This window comes from Bos grunniens, chromosome 13 (genome assembly GCF_055505025.1).
Source record: "Bos grunniens cultivar Pamir isolate PY7600 chromosome 13, Bosgru_T2T1.0, whole genome shotgun sequence".
NCBI classification, from domain to species: domain Eukaryota; kingdom Metazoa; phylum Chordata; class Mammalia; order Artiodactyla; family Bovidae; genus Bos; species Bos grunniens.
Window position 1 is genome coordinate 19639342 of NC_141177.1, and position 15975 is coordinate 19655316.

The following is a 15975-nucleotide window of genomic DNA, read 5'->3' on the forward strand; positions in this document are numbered from 1 at the left end:
CCCTCAGATCAGCTGTGTCCTAATTGTCAAGGTCTTATGAGAATCACTTGTGCCGTTCACCATTTCAATTGCAATTGGCACAGCCTGGCATTTCCTGTGCATAATGGACGAATGGGAAGCACGGCTCGCTAGAGAGACCAGTGATGCCAGTGAATAATCCCCACGGAGACTTTTTGTCTCCAAGGTTAGCTGCTGGGAAAGAAGAAGGGAGTTAGGGCTCTTGCAATGAGTGATGGGTCTGGTATTTCCTGCATGGATGTTTTTGGACAACTCATGTCCAGCCTGGCTATTTATCTTAGTTTGTGCACAGCAGGAAGAGAGATGGAGAGCCCTGTAGGCTGGGTGGGAGCAAGCCAGGGAATCTGTTCTGCCTGTCACACACGCAGGTTACTGTTGGTGGATACTCAGCATCTCCTGCCTCTGTCCACACAAACAGAAATCTGCAGGCTGCAAATTTCTTGAAGTACCTTGAAGAAATTCAAAAAGTTGTTCTGGCTCTTCTCTCTTGCTAAAATCTCCTTCCTTTTCCTTTGAAAGTGATGACTGGCATGGGGCCTGCCCTGGGCCTCTGGGGGGCTTGGCAAGCTCCACTGAAATAGTCCACAGCTTGTTGTCAGGTCTTCAGGTCACTGTGGGTCAGGAATACAGTTGCAGTGGTATGAAGTATCCATGGAACTTTCCAGATAACAGCTTTCTGTCCTGTGGCTGTCTTTATGAGAAAACGGTGTCTGAAAATGTTATGGGAAATGTCTACAAGTCGTCAGGTGCCGCGAAGCCAGGAGAAACTGAATTGTTGGAAAAAGGAGGAAGTGGTTAGAGGTAGGAACCAAGGCCAGCTGGATGAAGAGTGTTAGAGGCTGAGCTATGGAGAAACACTGGGTTGATCTCTTGGCATTGAACTTTATCTTAAAAAAAAAAAAAAAAACTCTTTAAAATGCATTTTTAATCATATGAGTGAATTCATTACTGCCGGGGAAAAGAAGACAAAATAGAAGCATATGAGATGTAAAGTAAAGCCTGCGTCTCCTCTTGTCCTGTGGCAGATGTGATTGTTAGAATCAGTTTGGTGTGTGTCTTTGCAAGCTTCCTCTGTGTGGTAAGAGACTTATAGCTCTAAGTCCACATGCAAACGTAAAGACATCCCACGCTGAGTACTGTTCTTTAACTGGCTGTTTTTCCACTTGATAATTTTACCTTGAGATCACTTTTTTTTTTTACGGCTCCGTGATAACCCATTCTGTGGCAGGATGTCCTGTGATTTATGTGACTAATAGGCCGCTACTGATGGACATTGACGTTGCTTCTGGTGACTCGATGTTATAAATGGAAGAACCCTGCGTATCTCCTCACATCCTCTTGCGCACACATGCCAGTATTTTCTAGGATGGATTCCAGGTGATGGGATTTACTGGGTCAGAGGGCGTAAGCATTATATGTTTTGGCAGATTTTGCCAAGTTGCCCTTCAGACAGGTCATGCCAGCCTCCAGGCCTCCTGGCAGTGGGCCAGGTGTCTTGAAGCTGGCCGTTTGTTCAGGCATCCAGCATGCCTGTTTCGTCGACCTCCTTGGTCTGGGCTTTGTGCTCTGAGCCAGAGACAGGTCTGTTGGGTCAAATGCTTCCTGGGACTGCTGGCTCCGGGTTTTGTTGTTGCTGCCGCCACTGGATCACTCAAGGGGCATATCAGAGGGGGCAGTTACTCACCAAGGCAGTCCTTAGAGTCACATTCTTGTCCCAGAGCATGAACTGAGCTACAAGAGCGCCCCTTGTTGTGAGGGTCTGCCTCCCCTGCCCTCCAGCCTGTTGGGAGCCGCAAAGTGCAAATGGACATTTACAAGTTTATAGCAGTTAATGGTCACCTCCCCAGAGAGATCTTCTGTGAGGTTTCCCTGCCCCGCGGTCTCTGTCTTGGCATTCTGCGTGTTCCCTTCATAGCACTTACCCAGTTTATAACTCTACATAATTTACCTGCTTCTCCCTCTGCCTCTCCCACCAGCCTGTGAGCTTCACGAAGGCAGAAATCCACCTCCTACCCACTGCAGGGTCCCCAGCTACCCAGTCAGTGCTTGGCACAGGGCAGTTGTTTAGCAGATGTTTGTGGGATGATTGAACCAAAGAGAGCCAGGGAGAACATCATGTGATTAATGGCCAGATGTGCAGAGTATAACCACTGTAGGAATCCAAAGAGAGCAAGATCAACTTTCCTGTTGAGTGGTCAGGGAAAGCCTTAGGGGACAAGAGTGGGGGCTGGGCCTTCCAGACTCAGAAGGAAGGGGAGGTGGGCGGAGTGGGGGCCAGGTCACCCCCACTGGCTAAGGTCGAGGGGTGGCAGCTCTGTCCCGCTCTTGCCAGATCCTGGTCTCAATGGCCGGTGAAGCCCCTTCATGTTGTCCACAGCCCTAGCCAGTGCAGCCTCTGTCTGACCTACAGTTAGTGCTTCTGGTGAGCTGTGTGGCATTCGGAGGGTGTCCTCAGTCCCTCAGCCTGCTCTTCCCAGCTCTTCTACCTGCAGCAGTGCCTGATAGTCACCTGGTCTTTATTCTCCCCTCCCTGGGCAAGACAGAGCAAAGCTGTCGTGGGAACCAGATGAGTACGGATTTTCAGCAGGTGAAAATCCATTGCTGAGTCTGGAGCTGAATGTAGAGCGCATCTCAGCCTGAAGATTTTAAATCCTGCTCTGTTTGAGTTGGTCAGTTCCATGTTTCATAATAGAACAAATCATCAGTAATTATTAATGATACTAGCAGGTAAACCAGTGACTTAGGCCCCATCCTTTCCTCGGAACCATGAAGTATTTTTTAGCCTGTGGCACAGAACATTTGCTGATTATAATTGTGCCTGAGAGTCAGTAACCAGGAAATGACAACGGGAAACCATCCATAGGTACGTAAGAGGTGTGTCTGTTCTTACATGTACACGTGCCAGAGAGAAGGAGGGATTAGATGGATAGATTGACTGAGGTCCCCCACTCTGCCACTGTATGACCTTCAGCAAGTGACCTCCGGGTCACAGGTGATAACCTCACCTCTGGTGGGGCAGGGTGAGAGGATTTGTATGTTGACACGTGTTGACATGGGAGCTAGGATGAGCAAGGTGCTCTTCAAATACCCAGAGCAAATCCCTAAGAAAGCACTCAGACCTAGAAACCAAGGGAAAGAGAGCAATCTTTCTCTCTCTCTTTTTTTAAAAAATAAAAAAAAACCCTTTTTTTCTGCAATTCAGAGACGAGCAGAAGGAAAATGTTGTCATCTAGGATTTGTTGTCTAGTTGCTTCAGTCGTGTTTGACTCTTTTGCAACCCCACAGACTGTCGCCCACCAGGCTCCTCTATCCATGGGATTTCCCAGGCAAGAATACAGGAGTGGGTTGCTGTTTCCTTCTCCATGGGATCTTCCTGACCCAGGGATCAAACCCGAGTCTTCTGCATTGGCAGGTGGATTCTTTACCGCTGAGCCAGATTATGTGTAAACAAAAAGGAATGTTTAAATTTAGCTGTTTTAAGAGGAAGGTAAGGTGTCCCACTTGCCCTAATTCAACTTAAAAACAGGTAACATAAGGAAATCTTCCCCTAGAGTTATGATTAATAGTGGCTCATGTTGAAAGAGCTCTTACTGGGGAGCAAGCCCAAGTGATCCCTTTAATCTTCTGGATCACATGCTTGTCCAGCCTCCTGGACCTTTCCCTGTGTGTTGAAATGACCTCGTCTGCTCGTGGAGGAGTTTTATTTGTGTGTGTGTGTTTTATTGTTGGAGAAGGAAACGGCAACCCACTCCAGTACTCTTGCCTGGAAAATCCCATGGACGGAGAAGCCTGGTAGGCTTGGGGTCATGGACAGTAGTCCATGGGGTCGCAAAGAGTCGGACACGACTGAGCGACTTTACTTACTCGTGTTTATTGTTGGCAGCATGATGAAAGTATGACTTTTTTTTTTCTTTTTAATGAAACCTCTCCATGATCTTTCCTTGTTCACTCATGTGGAAGCTCATTCAGTCCTGTGTGTCCTTCTGGGAAAGGGAATCTGCCTTCCCCAGTGAGAAAAAATGTGGGGCAGGTTGTGCAGGTCACCAGCGGTCCAGTGGTGTGGAGCCTGTGTTTATGGACAGGGGACTGCCAGGTTCATTCTTGTGGTGGTATATGGCCCTGGCTGGGAGGCCTGCTCCTCCTGACGTGAGGCGCCAGTGGCCCAGGCGGGAGCCCTCATCCTTGTCCAGCCGTGTGTGCGTGGGTGCTCTCTCTCCTCAGCTGCTAGCGTTTTGTCCACATCTTAGCTCATTCTTTTGTCCCTCCCATCCTCAGACTTAACACTCAGCATCCCAGACTTGTCTTTCACAGGCCCTTTCCCTCTCTCTTACCCTCACAACCAGAGAGACAGAAAAAGCCTGGACTGAGTACAGGGGTGTCAAGGCCAACAGGAACTCCACAGTGCCTCCCAGCCCCCTCCCTGCCCAGCTCACTGGCCCTGGGCAAGTCACATAACTTCGTGTCTAGTTGATTGATTTGTAAATATTAACTAGGTGCCAGGCACCCTGCTAGGGGTATGTGAGACACAGCCCTGCTTCCCAGAAGCTCTGCTGTCTGTGGGAGAGAAAGAAAAGGAAATGGGCGGGACCAGGGCAGGGTGACTGTGCTGGGAGCTCAGAGCTGGTGGTTAAGGATGCTTCTGCGAGGACGCCGCCTCTAAGTGGAGTCCTGCAGGACGTGCCAGGTTCAAACCAGGTTCTGAGAGGTGAGGCCTGGGGGTGAGAGCCCGTGAGGGAGCTGGTGTGGAATGCAGTTCTGTAGGACCAGCACGTGCCACCTAATAGGGAATGAGGCCATTTCAAGACAGCTGTGGTCAGAGCCAGAAGTTATGCTGAGGACCAGGCTGAGCTGTCAGTCTGAAGTGAAGACACTTGAGACCAGACTTGTGCTCTGAAAACCTCCCTCTGCCAGGAAGGGAAGAGATCAGGAGTGTGAGCTGGAATCTGGAGCACAGGGAGGGGGCTGTTGAGACCTGGTAAGAGCAGCTGGTAGCCTCAGTGTCCCCAGCCTGGAACAGGGTCGTGAGTGGAGAGTATGGAAGTGAGTGGGGAAAACTTGGATGAATTGGAAAGTGCCGCCTAGATGATAACTGCCTTCATAACCAGCTATGGTCTACCTTCGTGACCTTCCCGACCCTGAAGCTGAGATCCAGTGATTTCCCTACTGTTTTGCATCTTTAGAACTTCAGAGGGTGGGGCCGCTTCCCCACCATCTCTTCCCACGCCTGTCCACTCAGGCCTGAGTTGCCTGGTCACACCTAAGCCCTGTCCAGCTCCACAAGTCTGCCCTTGGCCCTTCCTGCCCCCATTAAATCCCCGTTTCCTAGATCCCAGGCAGCAAGCGTGGGGGCTGAGGCACTGTGATTGTCAGTGATGACAGCCACGGGAGTTCTCCCAGTCGTGGCTGTCAGGTATCAGCATCCCCAACACAATGAGACCTGGGGAACCAGCACATGCCTGGGGTTCCCTGCCTCTCCAGGACACTGCAGCCCAGGGCTGTTGGCCATGACTGCAATCCTGAGCCCCATGGCTTCTAGATGTGCTGCCTTAATTGCTGACTCTCATGTCTCATATGCTCGTTTTGTCTTTTCTCAAGAAACTGTCTCCTTGGCTCAGTGACACAGTTGTGAACTGGGAGCACAGCTCTGGGCCTAGTGGATATGAAGCGTGAGCACAGGGCCACAGCAGGACCCAGCATATGTGGGTGCAGACCCCTGAGAAGGGTTGTGGGGGCCAGGATGGACTAGCATTTGGGCCTCAGGCAGGCAGGATAGACACTGCAGCCCCAACGTGTCACTTACTCCCTAGTGATCCTGGGCAAGACCCTTGACCTCTGAGTCTGCTCATCTCTGAGGCTTATAAGCCCTGCCCAGGGTATTGTGACAGTTCCTGAGTGTGTGTATTAGTTGCTCAGTCGTGTCCGATTCTTGCAACCCCATAGACTAGCCCGCCAGGCTGCTCTGCCCATGGGATTTCCCAGCAAGAATACTGGAGTGGGTTGCCATTTCCTCTTCCAGGGGATCTTCCCAACCCAGGAATTGAACCCGCATCCCCTGGGTCTCCTGCATTGCAGGCAGGTTCTCCAACTGCTGAGCCACTGATGTGCTAATTGTTAAAGGACCCGGCCCAGGGCAGAGACTCAGGAGTTGGTTTCCTGGTCTCTCCTCACTCCCACCCTGTGGTGGAGCGTGTTCTGACCATTTCATACCACTTCTGATCTACCCACTCTGTCCTCGGCCGCCTTTTATCAGCTGCTCCATTAAATCTTCATCTTCTGGGACATCCCTGGTGGTCCAGTGGTTAGGACTCGGTGCTTTCACTGCCAGGGCCTGGATTTGATCCCTGGTCAGGAAACTAGTATCCTACAAGCCACTCAGCACGACTGTCTCTCTGTCTGTCTGTCTGTATCTTCATCATGACCCAGAGCTGCCAGTGAGAGGAATGTGGTCTGACTGAGCCCTCACGGGGGCAGGATGCCAACCACATGCTGGGTCTGGGGTCCCACAGCTGGAGCAGATGCCACCCTGTTTAGGGGGGAGGCAATGGGAAGTGACTTCACTTCAGGGATCAAGGAACTAAGCGTGGGGGTTGGGGGAAGACTCTGGGGGTGGGAGATGGAGACATTGCCTCTCCAGGGATGAGAAGGAGCCCTTTGGGAGAAAGATCATCCTAGCCCAGGGGTGGGGCTTGCACAGAAGCACCAAGGTGTGGCCCCGGCTGTGTTTGGGGCTTTGGGGACACGCAGGTGCAGCACAGGGAGAGGGGAGCACTGGAGGCTTCTGAGCGGGCAAGTGAGAGGCTTTCATGGTGTGTGTGTGTGTATGAGAGAGAGTCTGAGTGAGTGTGTGTGTGTGTGACCCCTAAGGGGCCAGGAGGATGAGGGAGGGCTTCAAGCAAGAGGGGGCTGAGTTGGAATTCTGAGGGAAATTGGTGGCAACTGGTGGTTGATGGCAAGTGAGGCCAAGGGGCTCAGCTGTGGTCGCTGAGGGCAGCTTTAACAGGCTGCTCCATTAGAGCAGAGCAGCTCCAGCAGCGTGGGTCAGCGTGTGGTGTATGATGCCTGACGGTCTGGGTTTGGAGCCTGTCTCTGACACTTGCTGGTTGTACGACTTTGGTCAAGTTACTTGAAGAACCTTTTGTTTCTTTGTTCTAAGATAGGATAATTATGTACCTACAATGAAGGTTTATTGCAAGACGTAACTGTTTTAACACGAGTGAAGTGCTTAAATGAATGCCTGAGTATTATCAGCATTCTTATTAATGAGAATAAAATACTGTAATGGCAGCGTTTATCAGCACTGGTGCTTTTCTCCTCCCGGACACTGACCTTTGCAGTTCTAACCACTAACTACCTTAGAAAGCATTCAGTTCCTACATCATGTAATTCTCACTTTCATGTAATAAACTGGAAATCCTGCAACTCGGTTTTTGGGGGTTTTTGTGGCCGTGCTGCTTGGCTTGTGGGATCTCAGTTCTCCTGACCAGGGGTTAAACTCAGGCCACCGCTAGGTCACCAGGGAACTCCCCACAACCAGGTTTTCATACTCCATAAAAACATTTTTCACTTTTGTTTTCACATTAAAGCCATTAAAACATTTTAAAAAACCAGAAGAATGGGTTGCTCTTCAGGTCTCTGGAAGCACAGAGGGACAGAGCAGGGACCAGGGGGCCACGACTGTGAGGAATAAACTAGAGTTATCATTCATTGTACGGACGTGGACAGTGCTGCACAGGGAGGGAGGGGGCAGTGGCTCACACAGGTTCACACAGCCGCCGACTTGGCCAGGCTCCTCTCCCGACTTGCCCTGCTCAGATGGGGCAAAGGGGCGCTGGGTCTGCAGGTACGATGTCAGCTGAATCCCAGGGCCTCAGGGAAATCCCTTCTCCTCAGCCCACATGGAAAGCCTTGAGGTCAAACGAGGCTTTCTCAGCCAGCCTGTGACGGCTGGGGGCTTCCCTCAGAGAGCGCAGAGCCTCTAGGCCAGTGTGTCCCCGACATGCCCTCTCCCTGGGGGCAGAGGCAGGGCACCCACTGAGGACTTCGATCCCAGAAAACCAAGCCAACACGCAGGACTCTGTCCCTCACACCACACTCCCCTGTTGCTTTATTATGAAAAGTTTCACACATACAAACAAAGTTGAAAGATTTAACCTTGAACACCTGTATATCTACCACCTGGACCTCAGCATTACCATTTTCTTATACTTGGGTGATCACAAATGATCCATTTCTCAATCCATCTTATTTCTGTAATGTATTCAAAGTGAAATACAGACATCAGTACATTTCCTGCCAAATATTTCAGCATGTGTATTGTTAACCAGAGCTCAAAACTTATATTTTTCTTATGTGAAATTTACATACAGTGAAAAACACAAATCTTTAAAAAAAACTTTATATTGACATATAGTTGATTTATAATATTGTGTTAATTTCTGCTGTACAGCAAAGTGATTCAGTTATACACATATACATTTTTTTTTCTCGGCTGCTCTGTGGCATGCGGAATCTTAGTTCCCTGACCAGGGATTGAACCCGTGCCCCTGCAATGGAAGTGTGAAGTCTCAGCTGCTGGACCACCAAAGAAGTCCCTATCTTTCTTAATGTTCTTTTCCATTGGGCTTATCACAGGATATCGAGTGCAGCTCCCTGTGCTGTGTAGTAGAACCTTGTCATTCCATTCTGTATGGAACAGTTTGCCTCTGCTGGCCGCAAACTCCCACCCAGCTCCTCCCCGCCACTCTCTTGCCAGCGCGAGTCTGCTCTCTGTGTGTGTTTCTGTTTTGTAGATAAGTCCATATTATCATATTTTAGATTCCACATATAAATGATACATGATACTTGTCTTCTGACTTACTTCATTTAGTATAATGACCTCTAGTTCCATCCGTGTTGCTACAAACGGGCATCATTTAGTTCTTTTTGTTTTGGCCAAGTAGTGTTCTGTTGACTGTGTGTGTTCTGTACCTGTTCATCTACCGATGGCATTTAGGTTTCCACGTCTCGGCTGTTGGGAACGGTGCTGCTGTGGACGTGTATAGTTTTTGAATTATGGTTTTTATTTCTGGATATGTGCCCAGGAGCACAACTGCTGGCTCATATGGCAGCTCTGTTTTTAAGTTTTCTGAGGAAGCTCCATATTGTTTTCCATAGTGGCTGCACCAACTTCCATTTCCACCGACAGTATAGGAGGGTTCTCTTTTCTCCACACCCTCTTCAGAACATTTGTTATTTGTGGACTTCTTAATGGTGGCCATTCTGACCAGTGTGAGGTGATATCTCATGGTAGTTTTGACTTTCTTTTCTCTAATAGCGACGTTGAGCATCTTTTCATGTGCCTGTTGGCCATCTGTATGTCGTCTTTGGAGAAATGTCTATTTAGTCCTCCTGCTCATTTTTCGGTTGGGTTGCTTTTTGTTGTTGAACTGTATAAGCTGTATATTTTGGAAATTAAGCTGTTGTCAGTCACATCATTGGCAACTGTTTTCTCCCGTTCTGTAGGTTGTCTCCATTTTGTTTGTGGTTTCCTTTGCTGTACAGAAACCTGTAAGCTTGATTAGGTCCCATTTGTCTGTCTTTGCTTTTATTTCTATTCCCTTGGGAGACTGACCTAAGAAAACATTGGCACAATTTATGTCAGAGAATGTTGCCTGTGTTCCAGTTTTATGGTGTCATGTCTGATGTTTAAGTCTTGAAGCTGTTTTGAGTTTATTTTTGTGTATGGTGGGAGGATGTGTTCTTCCTGCTGACTTCATGCAGCTGTCCAGCTTTCCCAACACCCCTTGCTGAAGAGGTTGTCTTTCCCCATTGTATATTCTCACCTCCTGTGTTGAAAATTAATTGACTGTAGGTGTCTGGATTTACTTCTCGGCTTTCTTTTCTGTTGATCCATATCTTCTTTTGTGATAGTATCATGACACTTTGATTACTGTAGCTTTTGTAGTATTATCTGAAGTCTGGGACGGTTATGCCTCCTGCTTTGTTCTCTTTCCTCAAAATTGCTTTGGCAGTTCTGGGTCTTGCATGGTTCCATATAAGTTTTAGGATTATTTGTTCTAGTTCTGTGAAAAATGTCATGGGTAACTTGATAAGGGATCACATTATATCTGTAGATTGTTTTGGGTAGCATGCCATTTTAACAATATTAATTCTTCCAGTTCAACAGCATGAGATATTTTTCCATTTCATCGAGTCATCTTCAATTTCCTTTATTAATGGTAAAACACAAATCTTCATGTACATTTCCTGAAGCCTTCTTTCAGTCAGCAAGATATTTTTGAGGCTCATTCATGTTGTTGCATATAACAATAATACATTGCTTTTTAAAATGTGTAAATGTTGGAATAATTTTATAGTGCAGAGAATTTCCATATGCCCCCCACCTAGTCTCCCATGTTAACATAGTGCCACAGTGCGCGCATGCTCAGTTGCTTCAGTCCTGTCCAGCCCTTTGCAACCCTATGCACTGAGCCCACCAGGCTCCTCTGTCCGTGGGGATTCTCTAGGCAAGAATACTGGAGTGGGTTGCCATGCCCTCCTCTGGGGGATCTTCCCCACCCAGGGATCAAACCCATGACTCTTATGTCTCTGGCATAGGCAGGCAGGTTCTTTACTGCTGAGCCACTGGTGAAGCCCCAGTACCGTGGTATGTTTGTCCAAACCAAGAAACTGACCCTGGTCTGTTACGACGAAGCAAACCCCAGATCTGATGTGAATTTCCCCAGTTTTCCCTTGATGTCTTCATTTTCCCCCAGGATCAGGCCCGGTACCACACTGCATTAGTAGTCACGTCTCCCCTGTGTCCTCCGCTCATGCTGTCTTTCCTCATTTCCCTTGACACGGACAGTCTTGAGGTATCCTGGCCAGGTATCCCAGAAGAGTGTCCCCTCTGGGTTTGTCTGATGCTTTTCTCATCATGAGGCCACATTTAAGGTTTTTGGAAAGCTCAGGCAGTATACACTGGCCACACTTCATGCTGTTTACCCTTCATCATTTGGTTAGGATAGTGTTTGCCAGGCTTCTCCAGTGCGGAGTTGCTATTTTCTCTTTTCCCTGTTCTTTGGAAGTGAGTCACGAAGTCTAGCCTAAGCTCAGGGGCAGGGGGTGGCGAGTGAGCAAGAATTGAATTCCTCCTCCTAAGGGGAGAGTCTCTATGTATATTATTTGGAATTCTCTTGAAAGGTCCAAAAAGAATTCTCCATTTATTTATTTATTCAGTCATTTATTGACTGATTGTTTTTAATTGGATTTTAATTTTTATCACCATAACTTGAATATATAATTTACAAAGTTTAGGCTTATAAGGAAAAAGAATAGCTCCTTAAGGTCTTACAGTTATTTGCTCTGGTACTTCTAGATTACTACTCTTTCTTTTCTTCCAGTTTATATTAAGTTGAATCATATCAAATTGTTAATACTCAACCATTTTTGATCTGCATAAATGGCAGTTTCATATGGTTCAAACTAATAACCTAGTATTTTGACTTCCTATTTGGCCAGTTGATTATGTGTGACATTGGAGTTCTTTTGTTATGAACTGTGACTCTGCACCTGCCGTCATCTGACCTGGCTCAGGGATCAGTCCCCACCAGCTCCAGGCTCTCTTCCCCAGGCACTTGGACCTGGGTGAGAAAGCAACTGCTGGGGGTGAGGACCGCCCTTGCTGTGGTAACTGTGCCCCACAGGCAGTTATGGGACAAGGCCTCAGGGCCTCTGCCCTGACAGCCTCAGCGGCAGGCTTCTGGGCCTTTTACACACTGGGCCCCAGATGTATCGCCTTGCAGGGTGATGACCACCAGTCCAGCTCTCCCAGTACAGCCTTAGGCCAACTAACTCTTGGTGCCTCAGTTTCCTCGTCTGTAAGATGGGTTCCATCAGCCTTCTAGATGAGTTCCTGCGGTGACAGAATGGCAGGTCGTGGTCCTGAGGCCATTGATGGTGTGGGTTCCGAGGGCCTCCCCCAGACCCCTCTGTGCTCTCTTTCTTGCCCACATGTGAGGGAGGCTTTCCAGGACAGGGGCCTGGGGGGTCTGAGGCTGAGACCCCAGGCTCCACCGCCCACCTCTGACTTGCCTTTAGACCCTAGCCAGGTGCTCCTCCAGCTCCAGGCTTACATCTCCCCATCTGTGTTGAGGTGGTTGGTGTGGATAGCCTGAAAAGCTTTTAAGTGCGTGAGAACTGGTGGTGTCTGCAGAGGTGAGCCCCTCTCCCCACATCCATCCTGTTTCAGGCAGCAGAGGTCCTGGGGGCTTAGGATGAATGGAATTGTTAAGACTGCAGGTCCAGGGTTCGGGGGCCTTGGCAAATCCCTGTTCACTTCAGGGCATCAGGGAGAGGAGGTGGTGGACTGAGCTGCTAGGGCCCTCTCAGTTCTGGGGCTGAGAGAGGACAGACAGACCAAGCCAGGCACAGACACCATGATGGCAGAATCACTCTGGACTCTGCCCAGGCCAGAGGAGGAGCTGTGGTCATCAGGCAGTCCCACAGATGAAGGCAGAACTGCAATTTGGATGGGTCTGTGCTACCATAGAAGTGAATGGTTTCAAGACCCAATCTGGGGTGTGAGGGAGGCTTCCCTGAAGAAGTGATCCTTTCTGAGCCTGAAGGGCAAGCAGGTGTTGACGAGATGAAAGGGAAAGAGAACATTTCAGGCAGAGGAAACAGCAAAGATCCGGCACTGGGAGGGAAGAAGCCAGTGTGGCTGGAGCTGGGTGAGATGGAGCACGGGAGAGGCTGAAGCAGACACGCCAGGTGCAAGGCCTTGGCCCCAGAGAGTTTGATCTTCACCCGAAGAGCCATGGAGCGCCTTTACAAGGCCTTAAGCTGGAAAGTAGCATGACCAGATTTGTGTTTTGAAAAGCAACCTCTGCTGCTAGGGTGGGGCAGGCGGGAGGTTTGAGGTCAGGAAGCCCAGAGAGGAGACTACTGTTGTTCGTATGACAGTGGCTTTGTCTGGGGTGATATCTGTGGGGACAGACAGAAACAGAACCAATAGGCTTGGGGGCTTGGTGTGGGGAAGAGACGAGTCTGCTGATTCTGTGGCCTGAATACCTGGATGGAAGATGGGGGATATAGGTTCCCAGTGGGAGAAGCAGGTTTGACAGGGGACACGGCTGGGGTGAAAGGGCCAGTGGGCACCCAGGTGAGATGGAAGGGCACCAGTGTAGAGCTAAGGCCAGGGCTTGGGTTGGAAGACCATGGTGGAGGAGGTAGGGCAACTTCTGAGGGGCCAGTGAGACCCTGCAGGTTCAAGTGTATGCCCTGAGATGGGGGGGTTCCTTGGGCAGCATCTCCCCAACACCTACCTGGCCCCTCAGTGACCCAAGGTTCAGGGGCAGGTATCATGAAACTTCTCACAACCTCTCTCTCCCCCTAGATCCTACTCATCTCCGATTATTTCTACGCCTTCCTGCGGCGCGAATACTACCTCACACACGGCCTCTACCTGACCGCCAAGGACGGCACGGAGGCCATGCTTGTGCTCAAGTAGGCCTGGCTGGGCACAAGGCTGCACAGACTTCTGGGGTGAAAGGGCCAGCAGCTGGGCCAAGCCCTCTAACCAGAGTTGCCAGTAGGCAAGACCAAGGGCAGATGAGGTTTGAGTCCAAGGTGACGACTACCAGTGAGGAGCCAAGGCCAGTAGCAAGGTCTGTGGGGAAGTCACCAGGAGCATCTCCCCTTGGATCGCCCACTTTGTGGCTCTGCATACCAAGGAGCCCTCCCTCCCAAGCAGGAAAGGGGATGAAGCAGGTGAGCAGGGTTTGTTAGGTTGTGGCTACTTAATAAATGTTTTTTGTTACAAACACATCTACCTGGAACCACACTGCACTCTTGGAAGGGGTGGGCATGACCCATAATACTGCCGTGGGGCACTACACACAGGTGTGGGTTTCCTGAGAGCGCTGAGTCCACAGAACATAGGTCTGTGTGCGGGCCAGCCAAAAATGGTGTGGGGCAGTCCTCTCCCCACCCCCCAGCCCTTCCCAGTCCCCAAGCAGCTGGAGGCAGAGGGCCAGGCAGGCCTGAGCAATCTTTATTCTGCAGAGGGACAGTGACCACAGATCCATACACCACATCAAGACCAGGTGAGCCCGGGGCCAGTCCTTTAGGGGTGGGCAGGTCCAGGCAGGGGCAGCGCCTCAGGTCGGGGAGGGGCAGATGGGCAGACAGGCAGGGGCCTAAAAAAAAAAGACAAACCACACAGAGCAGGGGTGCTGGGGGCTGCTCCCCACTCTCCCCAATCCCAGCCAGCACCCAGAAGAGCAACCCCCTAACATGACTGGGCCAGGATCCACCCAGGGGCAGAGGAGGTGCAGTTGGTACCCCCTGGCTAGGAGGTGGCACCTCTGCCCCACCCACCAGGGGCAGGAGCAGAGGCAGCTCAGTTCAGGTGTGAGGAGCTCCCTGGGCAGAGCCTGACAGGGCCCCCCCATGCCCAAGCCAACCCCCCCCTACTGCTGGCTCAGAAGCCGAAGGTTTCCTGGGAGGCGTAGACCATGTAGAGGAAGCCATCCTCGTCCTTCTCCTGCTCGTAGATGTCCGCGATGGGCGTGGACACGCTCACCATGCTGTGCTGGTTCACCAGCAGGAAGAAGGCCTGAGTGGGGTTGAGCTGCAGGCGGCGCCTGAGGGGGGCGGGAGGCAAGCACACTGTGAGGGGCCTGGATGTTGGGGAGCACAGCCTGAACCCCTCCCCAAAATGACCCTGATCCTCCATTTCACACCCATCCCAGGCCCTTCTAGAGGCAGTTACCTCTGACTGGACACTGACCCCAGCCTTGACCTTGACCTTTCCCAACCTCCCCAGAACAGGGACCCAGCTCCCGGTCCCATACCCCACCTCCACCCCTTCCTTCGCCGAAAGACCCAGCGCCCTGCCTGATCCCAGCAGAACCCAAGTCCCCCCTCTGACAGCTGCTGCCCGCGCACCGGATGATTTTGACCAACTCGCTCATGTTGACATGGTCCGGGACCAGGAACTTGGTCTTGTCCAGGACCGGCAGCTGCTTCTCACCCTTGTAGCGCTCGATTATCACCTAGGAGCCGGGTGGGACGGGGGACGCGTAAGCCCGAGTTGGGGCCTGGGTCGGGCCGGAATGGGAGGGGGCGGAGGGACTCACCGGGATTTTGCTGGGGTGCTGCTCGCGGATCTGCTGCACCTCTTTACAGCGGTCGGCTACGGACAACGGGCGGGTATGAGGCCGGGCCGAGGTTCCGCCCCGGGGGGAACCCGAGGGGCGGCCCCGACCCCGCCCCGCCTCCTCGAAGCTCCCGCCCCCGAGGGCCGTCGGGCCCCGCGGCCCAGGCACAACACAGAGATGGGAGGCAGAGGCCCCGGCCCAGGCCCGAGCCGGCTTCCCAGCCCGGGGGTCCAGCCCGCGCCTGACGTCACGGAGCTGACGTCACCTGTGGCAGTCGGGTCTGTCGGCCAACACCCCCAACCCCCACACCCCAACCCGCGCTCGCAGATCGCCCGCTGGGCCTCACCAAAGCTTCGCCGCTGCTTGAAAGGCCGGTCTGAGGGCATCGCGCCGGCCCGGCGGGGCGCGCAGGCCGGACCTCCGGGGCGCGCGACGCAGGGATGTGGCTGCGGTCCGGGGGCTCCGGGGGCTCCGCGCCTCGCGCACAAGGGCTCCGGGGCTCGCGCTGAGCCCGGCGGCGTCGGCTCGGGGAGGTAACTCGCCCGGGTGACGTCAGGTCACAACATTCCTTAAAGGGGAGGCCGGCGCGCCGCTCCCATTGGGCCGACGCAAAATCTACCCGCCCGGACCCGTGACGTCACGGCGCAGAGAGCCTGTATTCCCGGCCCCGCGCCGCGAAGGGGCGGGGGCTCCCAGGGCGCGTCACAGTCCTGTGACGTCACAGCCTGCGCAGGGGCGGGCGCGGAGGGGCGCCGTCTCCCTAAGGCCGGGTCTGAGGGGAGGCTGCAAATCCTGCGAGGCCAACGCGGTTGGGGGA

At 51.8% G+C, this 15975-nt stretch overlaps 2 protein-coding genes across 3 annotated transcripts in view; one reads left to right on the forward strand and one right to left on the reverse strand.

Annotated features, from left to right (window-relative positions):
* Nucleotides 1-13824, forward strand: part of PIGU (phosphatidylinositol glycan anchor biosynthesis class U) — a 90970-nt gene extending 77146 nt beyond the window's left edge. Inside the window, exon 12 of the mRNA XM_086332277.1 lies at nt 13394-13824. Coding sequence (XP_086188403.1) covers nt 13394-13507 — 114 coding nt within the window. The 3' untranslated portion in view covers nt 13508-13824. The remainder of the gene's footprint in view (nt 1-13393) is intronic.
* A 204-nt stretch (nt 13825-14028) lies between these two features.
* Nucleotides 14029-15665, reverse strand: MAP1LC3A (microtubule associated protein 1 light chain 3 alpha). Of its 2 annotated transcripts, XM_086332281.1 has the most exons (5): nt 15505-15665; nt 15138-15193; nt 14947-15053; nt 14473-14642; nt 14029-14195 (listed from the first exon to the last, which is right to left on the reverse strand). In XM_086332281.1, exons 1-4 carry the CDS (start codon nt 15542-15544, stop codon nt 14480-14482), a joined length of 366 nt encoding a protein of 121 aa, XP_086188407.1. In that variant the 5' UTR covers nt 15545-15665; the 3' UTR covers nt 14029-14195; nt 14473-14479. The 2 variants fall into 2 exon arrangements, with proteins under 2 accessions (XP_086188407.1, XP_086188406.1); XM_086332280.1 differs by having other exon boundaries at nt 14029-14642.
* Between the last annotated feature and the right edge of the window lie 310 nt (nt 15666-15975).

Excerpts from the sequence above, each read along its gene's own strand:
- MAP1LC3A (XM_086332281.1), bottom strand. The coding sequence starts at position 15,544 with ATGCCCTCAGACCGGCCTTTCAAGCAGCGGCGAAGCTTTG. Across the intron at positions 15,194-15,504 it reads CAAGCAGCGGCGAAGCTTTG|CCGACCGCTGTAAAGAGGTG; the intron begins GTGAGGCCCAGC and ends CGTTGTCCGTAG. Across the intron at positions 14,643-14,946 it reads GAGTTGGTCAAAATCATCCG|GCGCCGCCTGCAGCTCAACC; the intron begins GTGCGCGGGCAG and ends CGCCCCCCTCAG.